The sequence below is a fragment of the Salminus brasiliensis genome, chromosome 19, assembly GCF_030463535.1.
Source record: "Salminus brasiliensis chromosome 19, fSalBra1.hap2, whole genome shotgun sequence".
Taxonomy (NCBI): Eukaryota; Metazoa; Chordata; class Actinopteri; order Characiformes; family Bryconidae; genus Salminus; species Salminus brasiliensis.
This window is the reverse complement of record NC_132896.1, coordinates 2,801,644-2,815,761: the sequence shown is the minus strand read 5'-3', so window position 1 is coordinate 2,815,761 and position 14,118 is coordinate 2,801,644. Positions and strand designations below refer to the sequence as shown.

General features: G+C 42.2%; 1 protein-coding gene across 1 annotated transcript in view; it reads left to right on the top strand.

The window, feature by feature from the left end:
- The window catches only part of ndrg4 (NDRG family member 4), a 59,894-nt gene that overhangs the window by 24,112 nt on the left and 21,664 nt on the right, over positions 1-14,118 (top strand). Inside the window, 1 exon segment of the mRNA XM_072664195.1 lies at positions 13,916-14,021. Within this exon segment, the coding sequence (XP_072520296.1) occupies positions 13,916-14,021 (106 nt within the window).

The following is a 14,118-nucleotide window of genomic DNA, read 5'->3' as shown; positions in this document are numbered from 1 at the left end:
AACAGTCAGGGTGAAATTATTAACATTCAAAATAAATAAATAAATACATAATAATAATGATGATAATAATAATAATAATAACAATAATAATTATTATTATTATTATTGTTATTGTTATTGTTATTATTATTATTATTTAAACCATCTTTCATGTCCTATCTTACTACATTTTAAAATTATCAATGACAATTATACATATATACATACATTCATACATTTTTTCATTTAAGCATTGGTCTAAAGTCTAAAGATTTTTAAAGAGATGCTGGTTAAAGACAGAATATGAATTAACTGACTGATATATTTCTATATTCAATTCTATATTTAATTCTATATTTATTTATTTTGTTATTCTATGTTATTCTATATTATATTTTGTTATATATATATATATGTCTTCAAATATCTTCATATATATGATCTTCAAAATTCATGTGTAGTACAAAATGCCTTTAACCTATACTCATTATTTAACTTTGTATTTTGAATGTTGATGTTGGGTGTTTTTATTATTATTATTATTATTATTATTATTATTATTATTATATATTTATAATTTATATTAATTTGTTATGTTTGTTTATTTTGTTTTAATCCTCTGATCTCTGAAGTTCTTCATCTGATAATATGATTTGAATTAGTGCTGAATTGAACTGCTGCTGTTTATCAGAGCTGATGTACCTGTATATATAAAGCATTTTAATATTTGCTTAAAATAATTATTTAAAAAAAAACAGTGGATAACAATACAAGTGCAGAACTTGTAGTGGGGTATGTTGCCATAGCAACGCTTCATCACTTCCTGTCAGTATGCTAGCTAATATTCAGTGTACTAACCTGCCAAACCTGCACTGTTAGTACATAGTCTATACCTAATAGTATCAGTGTGCAGTACGCAGTTAGGACACAGCCTACAGATCAGAACAGTTGGGTTCCTGACCTCACTGAAGCTCTTGTTGCTGAATGCAGTCAAATCCTCACAGCAATGACCCATCCAAAATCTAGTAGAAAGTCTTCTTCCCTGGACAGTAGAGACAGTTACTCCAACAAAAGCAGGGTCAGCTCTATTAATACCCCTAATTTCAGAAGAAACAATGAATGAGCAAGTGTCCCAATACTTTTGTCCATTTAATGTAGATAAGCCCTGGCAGCTGAAAACTGCAGGGTTGAAATGCAGTGCTAGCGCGCCCTCTAGTGGTGTGAGGTTTATTGCCATGACAAAGCTTCATTAGTATGTGTTTTTCTCTCTGTTATACACAGGGCTGGCTTTGAGGGCTGGTGTAGAGGGATGCCACCCCCTTCTTTCCTTCCTCTCTGCATCGCTGATGTTATGTGATATTACTTCAGAGGATCCATAATCAGATTTATTCATATTTATTGAATTATGCCAGATATTTCCATGCAGTCACGCAGAGTCAGCACTACAGACCTCATTACCTCAGCATACAGCACCCTTATTCAGTACTGGCGTGTGTTCAGTTAGTAAATCAGCTCAGCCCCTCCGGGTCATTTCATGTATTTTAGAGAGAGTGAGACGTCTGGTGTCTGATGTCTGATGTCTGATGTCTGGTGTCTGATGTCTGATGTCTGATGTATGATGTGTGATATTGGCCCATGCAGGACAAAAACTTGGGTTTATATGATTTATATTAGATAATAATTGAATTTGATCTAAATCACCTCAATACACTATATGGACAAAAATATTGGGACACCTGCTCATCATTCATTGTTTCTTCCTAAATCAAGGGTATTAAAATGAGTTTCTCCAGCTTTTGTTCTGTCCAGAGAAGAAGGCTTTCTACTAGATTCTGGAGGAGCATTGCTGTGAGGATTTGACTGCATTCAGCGTTAGTGAGGTCAGGATGTTGGAGGATGATGATCACCACCCCACCTCACCTCATCATCAAAAGTACTGGATGGAGCTCCACCATCATCATTCCAGAGAACACAGTTCTTTCACTGCTCCACAGCTCCTCAATACTGGAGGGCTTTATACCTCCCCTCTAGCCCACGCCTGGCATTAGGCAGCATGGTGGCTATAGGGTCATGTTTGTTTATCAGCTGCAGAGAGTCCTATTCTATTGGCAGCACTTCTCTACAGCAATGGATGCAACTTAAAGTAGCTGAATGCATTTATTAGAAGGGGTGTCCACAAACATTTGGACATATGGTGTGTCTGATATCTGCCAATCCAGAAAGAAAGCAGCTGCATTTTACATCCCATTAAATCTGCAATTAGGTTAATTAATTGATTAATTATTCATCAGTTCATCAGATCAGCAGTCCACTGGCCGCTTTATTAGAAACCCCTACCTTGTGCTTCCACTCACTGGCCAGTTTATTAGAAACCCCTACCTTGTGCTTCCACTCACTGGCCACTTTATTAGAAACCCCTACCTTGTGCTTCCACTCACTGGCCACTTTATTAGAAACACCTACCTTGTGCTTTCACTCACTGGCCACTTTATTAGAAACACCTACCTTGTGCTTTCACTCACTGGCCACTTTATTAGAACCCCTACCTTGTGCTTTCACTCACTGGCCACTTTATTAGAAACCCTACCTTGTGCTTCTGCTCACTGGCCACTTTATTAGAAACATCAACCTTGTGCTTCCACTTACTGGCCACTTTATTAGAAACCCCTACCTTGTGCTTCTACTCACTGGCCACTTTATTAGAAACATCAACCGTGTGCTTCCACTAACTGGCCACTTTATTAGAAACCCCTACCTTGTGCTTCTGCTCACTGGCCACTTTATTAGAAACACCTACCTTGTGCTTCCACTCACTGGCCACTTTATTAGAAACCCTACCTTGTGCTTCTACTCACTGGCCACTTTATTAGAAACACCTACCTTGTGCTTCCACTCACTGGCCACTTTATTAGAAACACCTACCTTGTGCTTCCACTCACTGGCCACTTTATTAGAAACCCCTACTTTGTGCTTCCACTCATTGTCCACTTTATTAGAAACCCCTACCTTGTGCTTCCACTCACTGGCCACTTTATTAGAAACCCCTGCCTTGTGCTTCCACTCACTGGCTACTTTATTAGAAACCCCTACCCTGTACTTTCACTCACTGGCCACTTTATTAGAAACATCAACCTTGTGCTTCCACTCACTGGCCACTTTATTAGAAACATCAACCTTGTGCTTCCACTCACTGGCCACTTTATTAGAACCACCTACCTTGTGCTTCCACTCACTGGCCACTTTATTAGAAACACCTACCCTGTGCTTTCAATCACTGGCCACTTTATTAGAAACCCTACCTTGTGCTTCTACTCACTGGACACTTTATTAGAAACCCTCACCTTGTGCTTCCACTCACTGGCCACTTTATTAGAACCACCTACCTTGTGCTTCCACTCACTGGCCACTTTATTAGAACCACCTACCTTGTGCTTCCACTCACTGGCCACTTTATTAGAAACCCCTACCTTGTGCTTCCACTCACTGGCCACTTTATTAGAAACCCCTACCTTGTGCTTCCACTCACTGGCCACTTTATTAGAAACACCTACCTTGTGCTTTCACTCACTGGCCACTTTATTAGAAACACCTACCTTGTGCTTTCACTCACTGGCCACTTTATTAGAAACACCTACCTTGTGCTTTCACTCACTGGCCACTTTATTAGAACCCCTACCTTGTGCTTTCACTCACTGGCCACTTTATTAGAAACCCTACCTTGTGCTTCTGCTCACTGGCCACTTTATTAGAAACATCAACCTTGTGCTTCCACTTACTGGCCACTTTATTAGAAACCCCTACCTTGTGCTTCTACTCACTGGCCACTTTATTAGAAACATCAACCGTGTGCTTCCACTAACTGGCCACTTTATTAGAAACCCCTACCTTGTGCTTCTGCTCACTGGCCACTTTATTAGAAACACCTACCTTGTGCTTCCACTCACTGGCCACTTTATTAGAAACCCTACCTTGTGCTTCTACTCACTGGCCACTTTATTAGAAACACCTACCTTGTGCTTCCACTCACAGGCCACTTTATTAGAAACCCCTACTTTGTGCTTCCACTCATTGTCCACTTTATTAGAAACCCCTACCTTGTGCTTCCACTCACTGGCCACTTTATTAGAAACCCCTACCTTGTGCTTCCACTCACTGGCTACTTTATTAGAAACCCCTACCCTGTACTTTCACTCACTGGCCACTTTATTAGAAACACCTACCCTGTGCTTTCAATCACTGGCCACTTTATTAGAAACCCTACCTTGTGCTTCTACTCACTGGACACTTTATTAGAAACCCCTACCCTGTACTTTCACTCACTGGCCACTTTATTAGAAACATCAACCTTGTGCTTCCACTCACTGGCCACTTTATTAGAACCACCTACCTTGTGCTTCCACTCACTGGCCACTTTATTAGAAACACCTACCCTGTGCTTTCAATCACTGGCCACTTTATTAGAAACCCTACCTTGTGCTTCCCCTCACTGGCCACTTTATTAGAAAACCCCTACCTTGTGCTTCCACTCACTGGCCACTTTATTAGAAACCCTCACCTTGTGCTTCCACTCACTGGCCACTTTATTAGAACCACCTACCTTGTGCTTCCACTCACTGGCCACTTTATTAGAACCACCTACCTTGTGCTTCCACTCACTGGCCACTTTATTAGAAACACCTACCTTGTGCTTATTGAGATGTTTTTCTCTCTCTTGTCTCTCTTGTCTCGTCTCACGCCTTCTTCTCACCTTCCCCTCACACTTTATTTAAAGCCTTTAATGAAAACGGTGAGCAGACGCCACACAGGTGCAGATGTTAGGTGTACTGCAGTAATAGAGAGAGAGATTTCTCAGTACAGGTGTTAGGAAGAATCAGATTGAAAATGGCATGAAAACACCCGAGGGTGTGGAACGGGAGTGTGGGCCCTTATAAAAAGGCATTTATCTAATTAGAAAGTTGCAATACCCCCAAAAATATGCTCCAAAAAGTTCTTTATTTTATTCTTTAAAATGCTAAAAAATAAAACAAATATGTTTAAATAATAGAACTGCGTCCACAAACTTTTGGTCAAACTACCCCCCCACACACACATACACATTTATCACTCCTTCAAAAGTGTAGAATCAGAACCAGCTGCAGAAGATCAGCTGCAGATGATCAGAACATGGTTGGAGAGGATTATTCTGGAGGAGTCTGGAGTCTTATTTAAACCTCAGACATCTAGTCTGGTCTGTTCTTGATTGATGGTTGAAGTGGGGGGTGAAGATGATCACCATCATGGCCAGATCCAGAGAGCTCTCTGAGGCTTTCAGGACGAAGGGTGGAGGTACAGAGGATTCTGTAGATGGAAGGGGGTTTAAGAAGATCTCAGAACAGTTAGAAATCAACCGCTGTTCCACTGTTCCACTAAATCATCTACAAGAGGAACAGCTGACCAACATGACCAGATCAGACCATCCCAGCAGGATCAGCTCAAAAGCAGAGAAATAAACCCCAAGATGAGTAAAGAAGACTCCAACAGTCCTAAAATATCGTCATGGTAGCAGGTTACCATGTTAGAGTAAAACGCTTCTACCATCAGAAAGAGACCAACACAATTATATAGGGCTTGTGCTAAGAGTTGAGTCAAAAGCCCAGGTAGAAAGGCAAGTTCTAATGAAGGTCTGGAAGTGGAGCTGGGGCAGGTCTGTGCTTTTCTGAGAGAGCAAGGAGAAAGTCTATTATTTACCAATGCTGTTGTGGAGCTGACGGTCATACAGGTCTACCAGCAGTGGCAAAAAAATTCACATTTACATTTACGGCATTTAGGCGATGCTCTTCTCCAGAGTGACTCATAAAAGTGCTTTGCTATTTACTGAAGAATAACCTCAGCTAGTTTAAATAGGATAATAATTTAAAGATCCTCTAATCTTAGACTCTACTAAACACAAGTCAGTAAGGAGACCACTCTGCTATTCACCCAAGTCCTCTCAGAAGAGGAGGAGGGTCTTCAGTCTGGGTTTGAGGACAGTGAGCGTTGGACTCTGCTGTTCGGACACCCAGGGGAAGTTCGTTCCACCACTTCGGTGCAGGACAGTAAAAAGTCTGGGCGCTCGTCTTCCGTGGATCTTAAAGGATGGCGGGTCGAGCCGAGCCGTACTTGAAGCTGGAAGGGCTCTTGGTGCAGATCGGCTTTTGACCATCGCCATCAAGTACGGAGGGGCTGGTCCAGGCTTGGCTCGTAGGCCAGAGTCAGGGGTTTGAATCTGATGCGGGCTACAGCAGCTACAGGAAGCCAGTGTATCCCAGTCTGCAGGAAGTTCTCCTCATTCTTCGGCCTCCAGCGTGCTGCTCTGCTCCATATGTTGAGGGTCAGCGGTTCCCTGAGGAGGGTTCTTTCAGAAGTTGGTGGTGAAGAACCAGCGCTGGTTTCTAGAATGAAGAGACTTCATTCACAGGCCATGAAACACGCCTGAGGTCCCTGTCTGTCAGTTTCGTCTTTCAGACACAATTCTGAGGAGAGTTTCCTGTAGACTGGGATTTCTGCCACTGCTGGTAGACCCGTCTGACCGTAAGCTTCCATACACCTGCAGATTCAGCTCCTTCCTTCACACTATGGTCTTTGGCCACGTTGGATGGACCCATTTTCCTCCATCCAACCAGACCCTCACTGCACTGCACCACTTCTTCTCCATCTGTGAATCCCGCCACACACCCGGCAGGTATTTATAGCCTGATCATCCTCAAGCAGCGCCATCTGCTGGAGCCTGAAGTTACTACCACCTTAAATGCACAGGTTCTTCCACCAGCACTTTTGGCTGATGCACTTTTTAGAAGATGCTAATTGCAGTGGTTTTAATTGCCTTTATTAAAATGTAAAACAGTGAATATGAATAATATTTAATAGTGTTTATTCCACTGCGTATCATTACGACTAGTTACTGTCTCTCCTCTGTATCAGCACTCTGAACTCCAGTCTCACTCTCTTATATAAAACACTCCAGTAAAACGGAGAGATCACTCTTTACCAAACAGATCTGTGTGTGTTATGTAACTGCATTTTGGAGCTTTGGACATGTTTGTGTATATTTGTGTGTGTGTGTGTGTGTGTGTCTCTGTGTGTGTACCACCTCTGAGTAGCATGGAAGTAGGTTTGTGGGGGTGGCAGAGATAGAGATGTGTGTGAGAGAGAGATGTGTGAAATGTGACTCTACTGGGACACACTAATCTCTGAAAATCACACACACAGTGAAAAGTGGTTTGGGGTCGGAGTCAGCGCGCTAAAGTGTTTTTCACACTGGATGGAGAATGAAAACAGTGGTGAGGAACAGATCCTCTCACTCTTACTCAGGCCATGTGACTGGAAGCTTACACTCCACCAGTTTAGCAAGTCTATTAAAGACTACTGAACATCTCAGATATGTGGCCATTTTATTAGAAACACCTACCTTGTGCTTCCACTCACTGGCCACTTTATTAAAAACACCTAGCCTGTGCTTCCACTCACTGGCCACTTTATTAGAAACCCCCACCGTGTACTTCCACTTCCAGTAAGTGGCCACTTTATTAGAAACCCCCACCGTGTACTTACACTCACTGGCCACTTTATTAGAAACCCCTACCCTGTGCTTCTACTCACTGGCCACTTTATTAGAAACCCCTACCCTGTGCTTCTACTCACTGGCCACTTTATTAGAAACCCCTACCCTGTGCTTCTACTCACTGGCCACTTTATTAGAAACCCCTACCTTGTGCTTCCACTCACTGGCCACTTTATTAGAAACCCCTACCCTGTGCTTCCACTCATTGGCCACTTTATTAGAAACACCTACCTTGTGCTTCCCCTCACTGGCTACTGTGCTGTGGAGCAGTGGAAAAATTGTGTTTTCTGGAATGATGGTTGTGCTTCATCAAGTACTTTTGGGAAGAGTTAAGGGGTTGGGGATGAGAAGGAGGGGTGGTGGTCATCCAACATCCTGACCGCAGTAATGCTCTTGTCACTGAATGCAATCAAATACAGCGCTACACACACTCACACAGCTCACTGCTCTCTCTGTAAACACTGTTCCCAGTCGGCTCCACGTTCTTCAGGCTGAACCGTTGTTGTGCTACGGTATCGTCCTCCTCCCAGTAGACATGGGTGGAAGCATCTGACCTACTAACCACAGTGCTGATCCGGCCACTGCAGGACGTTGGCAGAGGATCAAAAACACTGCACTGCACATAATTCACTTTACACACCAACCTGTTTCACCGGGCAGTTCTGAGCTCATAGCTTTAAATATATACTATATATATAAATATATACTAAAAATACACCCCTTTTATAATCTCCTAGTGCACAGCTTTTATCGCTGTGAGAAAACGCTGGTCCTGTCTGAGATAATAGCTGGGAGTTAATGTGATATTGTCTTGAGTTAATAGCAGGGTTTATGTAATATTCTCTACAGTCACATGAAACACCTTTGTCTTTTTAACACAATGAATCACATGGACATTGATCTTCATTCGAACAATACAAGGTGGAGGTAGCAGTAGAGAGTGCACTTCATACAGAAACTGCAAGTGTGACTGCAGCTCAGCAGGGGCAGAGATGGTTGGTCCAAAAGATCATCCTATCTGTTTGGCTAATAGAGATGTGTCCATAAACCTTTGGCCAAAATATGGGCTGTCAAATCATTTACCCTGAAGCTATTCCAATTCATTAGGCTGATAGAGCTCTGTCCACATACTTTTTTGCCCAAAATGTAGGGGTCAAACAGTTGCCCAAAAGCTCAGCCTATCTGTTTGGCTCATACAGATGTGTCCATAAACTTTTGGCCAATATAATATAAGGAGGAGGGGGCAACACTTTTGGCCAAGAAGCTATTTTAATACGTTTGGCTGATAGAGTTCTGTCCACATACTTGTTTGCCCAAAATGTAGGGGTCAAACAGGCTCAGCCTATCTGTTTGGCTAATACAGATGTGTCCATAAACATTTGGCCAATATAATATGGGGTGCCAAAACGTTTGTCCAGTAGAGCTCTGTCCACAGACTTTTGGCCAAAATGTGGAGTGACAAAAACACAAAACCAGATGCTCATCCAATACAACTGACTAACAGTTGGGGTGCCAAAAACGCAACTGTAAAAGTACTGGTTTCAGAACGACTTCAAGTAGAAAAGTAAAAGTAATGGAAGGAAAACAAAGACCGAAACCTTAGGCCGCGCCACAGGGGTCTATAGTGCACTACCCCCCCCCCCTCCCCAAAAACCATTTCTCTAAAAGTCATAATGAGGAGAATGTTCTATTAAAATGTTGATGTTAAAAATGTTGGGCTGCACTAGGCTCCTGTTTCAGCTGCAGATCTGCCCATTGAAAATGAAGCATTTCAGTAATATCAGCTCTATTAAAGGAGCGTCTCTGTGCTCTACTGAGCATTAACATGAGCTTCATGGAGGAAAATATGAGGAGTCGTTGTCTAGAAGTTCTGTAAAGCTGCAGAAAGTCAGACTTCAGAGGCGTGTGATCAATAAGCTTTATTGGAATGTAAATGTGGGGCTCAGTCGGGACGTTTCACTGCAGCTCTCTTGAGTCTCTGCCACGGACACAGTCTTCATACTAGACTACAGACGTCTGCTGTGAGCTCGCTGGAGAGTGACGGGACGTGTGCAGGTGTGATGGATCTCTTATAAACCAATAGGGAGTCAGAATGGTGTCTGTTTATACTTCTCATCCAACCACGATCAGACTCACACTTTCAGGATGGAGAGATTTATCTGGATAGGATAGGTGGCAGTAGGGACTTGATGGCAATTAGGGTGCTGAGATAATGGCCTATAAGGTGCTGAATTGATGGCCAACAGGAGGTCTACTTGAAAGCCTGTTGGTTGTTGCCTTAATAGCCAACTAGGTGTAAGTATAATGCTGAGTCGACAGCTGATAGGATATTGAGTTGATGGCCAATTGGGTGCTGCGCTGACAGCCAATTGGGTATTAGTTATTCCAATACGTTTGGCTGATAGAGTTGAGTCCACATACTTGTTTGCCCAAAATGTAGGGGTCAGAACAGTTGCCCAAAAGTTCATCCTATCTGTTTGGCTTATACAGATGTGTCCATAAACTTTTGGCCAAAATGTGGGGTGCAAAAAACGCAAAACCAAACGCTCATCCAGTACAATTGACTAATAGATCAGTGTCCACAAACTTTTGGCCAATACAAATGGGTATAAGTTGATGACCATCAGAATGCTGAGATAGTGGCCAGTAGGCTGCTAAATTGATAGCTAAAATTGTGTTGAGTTGATGGACAATCGGGTGCAGAGTAATCAGCCAATAGGATGTAAGTTGATGGACATGATGGCACATATGGTGCTTATTTGATGGCCAATCGGTTGCTGAGTTGATGACCAAAAGGGTGCCAAGTTGATGGTCAGTGGGGTGCTGAATTGACAGCCAATAGGGTGCTAAGTTGATTGTCAAAAGGATGCTTATGGTGCTGTGTTGATAGCCAATAGGGTGTTAAGTTATTGGTCTATATTGCTTAGTTATTGGCCTATAGGGCAAATTGGGTGCTGAGTTGATGGCCAATAGGGCACTGAGGTGACCACTACCAATGGAAAGCCATTCTTATGTTTAGTGGGACACTGAGTTTAGTTGATGACCCAAACAGCTTAGTCGGCACTGCCTTTTAAAAGTGAAAAAAAATCTATTTACAATAATCAATAATCAAATTTTATTTTTTTATAAATATTTCATAAATCTTTGAAGATATTTATTATATATAAAAATAGACAAAATTATAAATAGAACAGAGTGTGATCATCTTGTGCACTAATGGAAGGCAGTGGTCATGGCCAGTATGAGCCTGAGTTGGCGACCAATAAGAGGCTGAGTTGTGTTGTCAGGGTGGGCTGAGGGAGGGGCTTGAGGAGCTCAGCCCCTTGGAGCAGGAGGAGAGGAGACAAAGGGTCTGCCGCCGTGGCAACAGCAGCTTCAGCAGCATATCTCTTTATATCACTTTCCCGGATCATAATCCCACAGCCAGGAGAGCACCAGCAGCACACTGCGTCACCTTCCTCCTACTCATCCTCCTCATCCTCTGAGCACGCGCACACTCTATAGCAGCCATGCCTGAGTGTTGGGACGGGGTGAGTGTCACTGGGGCAGTGTGTTGGGGGAGGGGAGGGAATGGGCGTAGGGGTGTTGTACATGGCTGAGCACAGGGAGTGTATCTGTTTTGCATAATTGTGAAATGCTGGATTTGAATTTGCTGAAATGTGGGTCTTTGCATGTGTGTGTGTGTGTGTTTTATGTTATGGTTCTGGAGCAAGGAGCCAGGGTTTGACCTAGTTTAATCATTTCCTGTTTACAGTGTGATGCTGTATGTGATGCTGTATGTGCTGTGTGATGCTGTATGTGCTGTGTGTGCTGTGTGTGCTGTGTGATGCTGTGTGATGCTGTATGTGCTGTGTGATGATGTATGTGCTGTGTGATGCAGTATGTGCTGTGTGATGCTGAATGTGATGCAGTATGTGCTGTGTGATGCTGAATGTGATGCAATATGTGCTGTGTGATGCTGTATGTGCTGTGTGATGCTGCATGTGCTGTGTGATGCTGTGTGATGCTGCATGTGCTGTGTGATGCTGAATGTGATGATGTATGTGTTGTGTGATGCTGTATGTGCTGTGTGATGCTGCATGTGCTGTGTGATGCTGTATGTGATGCTGTATGTGCTGTGTGATGCTGAATGTGCTGTGTGATGCTGTATGTGCTGCGTGATGCTGTGTGTGATGCTGAATGTGATGTTTTATGTGCTATGTGATGCTGAATGTGATGCTGCATGTGCTGTGTGATGCTGAATGTGATGCTGCATGTGCTGTGTGATGCTGAATGTGATGCTGCATGTGCTGTGTGATGCTGAATGTGATGCTGTATGTGCTGTGTGATGCTGAATGTGGTGCTGTATGTGCTGTGTGATGCTGTATGTAATGCTGTAGGTGATGATGTATTTTCATTTTTGTATTTTCATTTTATGTAAATTCAGCGTTTTTACCGCCCCCCCCCCCCCCCCCAAACAAACAGATGTGTGACGTTTCATTTGTTAAAATGGAAAATACTGCATCACCGAATTCCGAGCTGCGCATGAAAACACAGCAGTGTGTGAGATATGGGTGTGTGTGCTGATACCAGTCTGAAACGTGCTCAAATCAAATTGCTGTGGAAACTGACGAGTCATGCATGAGATGGTCATTACCATACACACACATACACATACAAACACATACACATACACACATATATGGAAATAATGCTGAATATTTAATACACTGATACACACTCCCTAATGGGCACTTAAAGAAATAAATTAATAATAATCTCATGAAACACTGGAATGGAGCGGGGTTAGGGGTGATTATCTGTATATGATGCTGCTTTGTCCCAAACATTAGAGAGAGAGTGTGTGTGTGTGTGTGTGTGTGTGTGCGTTTGTCAGATGATCACGGATCTGTGCACAGGGACAAATATATGACCTTGAGCCAGTTATTAGCCGGAGTGAATGTGTGTGTGCTGTGCAGCATGTAAGACTAAATGTGTAACCTATATGTGTGTGTGTGTATAGGGGCACATGGAATGCGTATGTATCTTATATATGAATCTGGAAGTATGTATTTTCCTCAGTTTGTAGTGAATCTGTCTCAGTATATATCTATATCTATATATCTATATCTATTATCTATCTATCTATATATATATTTATATATTACACACACACATATATATGACTAAACACTACAAACTATATAACATGTTTCTAATATATATATATATATATATATATATGTATATATATATATATATATATATATTATATAAATATATAAATATATATAAAGCTATATGCTATATGGTAGACAAAATGGTGATATTTATCATTATTGTAATATATATATATATAGTATGTTAAATATTGCATATTCCTGCTGTTTGTAATCTCTCTGTAGGCGAGTGGATGTGAGAAGTGTGTGTGCGCAGTGTGTGTTGTGTTTTTTCTCAGTTTGACCCAGAAATAATTGGTGTTCATACACCAACACACAGTGCACTTAAACCATGATGGGGTTTTACCCTTGAACACAGCTCCTGTGCTGTTTCCATGTGTGTGAGTATGTGAGTGTGTGTGTGTATGTGTGTGTGTGTGTGTGTGTGTGTGTGTGTGTGTGTGTGTGTGTTTGTATGCACGCTGCACGCTCTCTTAAGCTCCTGACAGGCGTAATCCTGCAGAGGAGCGAAAACATCACACATGCTGTGTGTGTGTGTGTGTGTGGTGTGTGAGATGTGGGTCAGCTCGGATTTGAAGGGAAGGAACTAAACTGTGTCGGCTGCTGCAGCGGCCAGAGAGAGCGGCCTGCTCGTCAATTAATTAGGGATTAATTAGTCTACGTGTTTTATTTCTTTCAGAGCCGACTTGTTTTTACGGGTGGCTGTTTTGATCAGTCTGTTTGAGCTTGACTTCTGTTTTATGCCCTTCAACCCTCATCAGAGAGGAACGATACATTTCTATTTCTAATTTCTAACTAATTTATACAGTGTATAAGCGATATAATTATGTTACCTATACTGAAGCTATATTGGGTTTATATATGTGTGTGTGTGTGACTTTCCTCATAAATGTGAATCTGGTAGTTGTTCTTTATATTGTATCACAATTTCTGGAGGAATGGCCCAATAGAAATGCTCCAAGCTGCTGTATTGGGATATATGTAGAGTCCGTGGTCATGTTGGTAAAACTGTCTGTCATGTCTGCAGGATTCGTCAGTGAAGGTCACCGCTGACCTCTGGCCACTGCCCCCTGGCCTGCTACACTCTTAGTTTGGAGAATTGATATTCTAACATGCTCTGTTTAATTATGATGAGCTCATATTTATACAGATTCAAATAAATGTGTGTGTGACAAATAAATGTGTGTGTGTGTTTCAGGAACATGACATTGACACTCCCTATGGGATGCTGCATGTGGTGATCCGTGGAGCTCCCAAGGGCAACAAGCCTGCTATCCTAACCTACCACGATGTGGGACTCAACCGTAAGTGTGTGTATGTGTGAAAGTTACATGGCACATGTCTATACATATGTATGCTTACTTAAATACATACCTATAGATGTAAAAAACATAGAATATA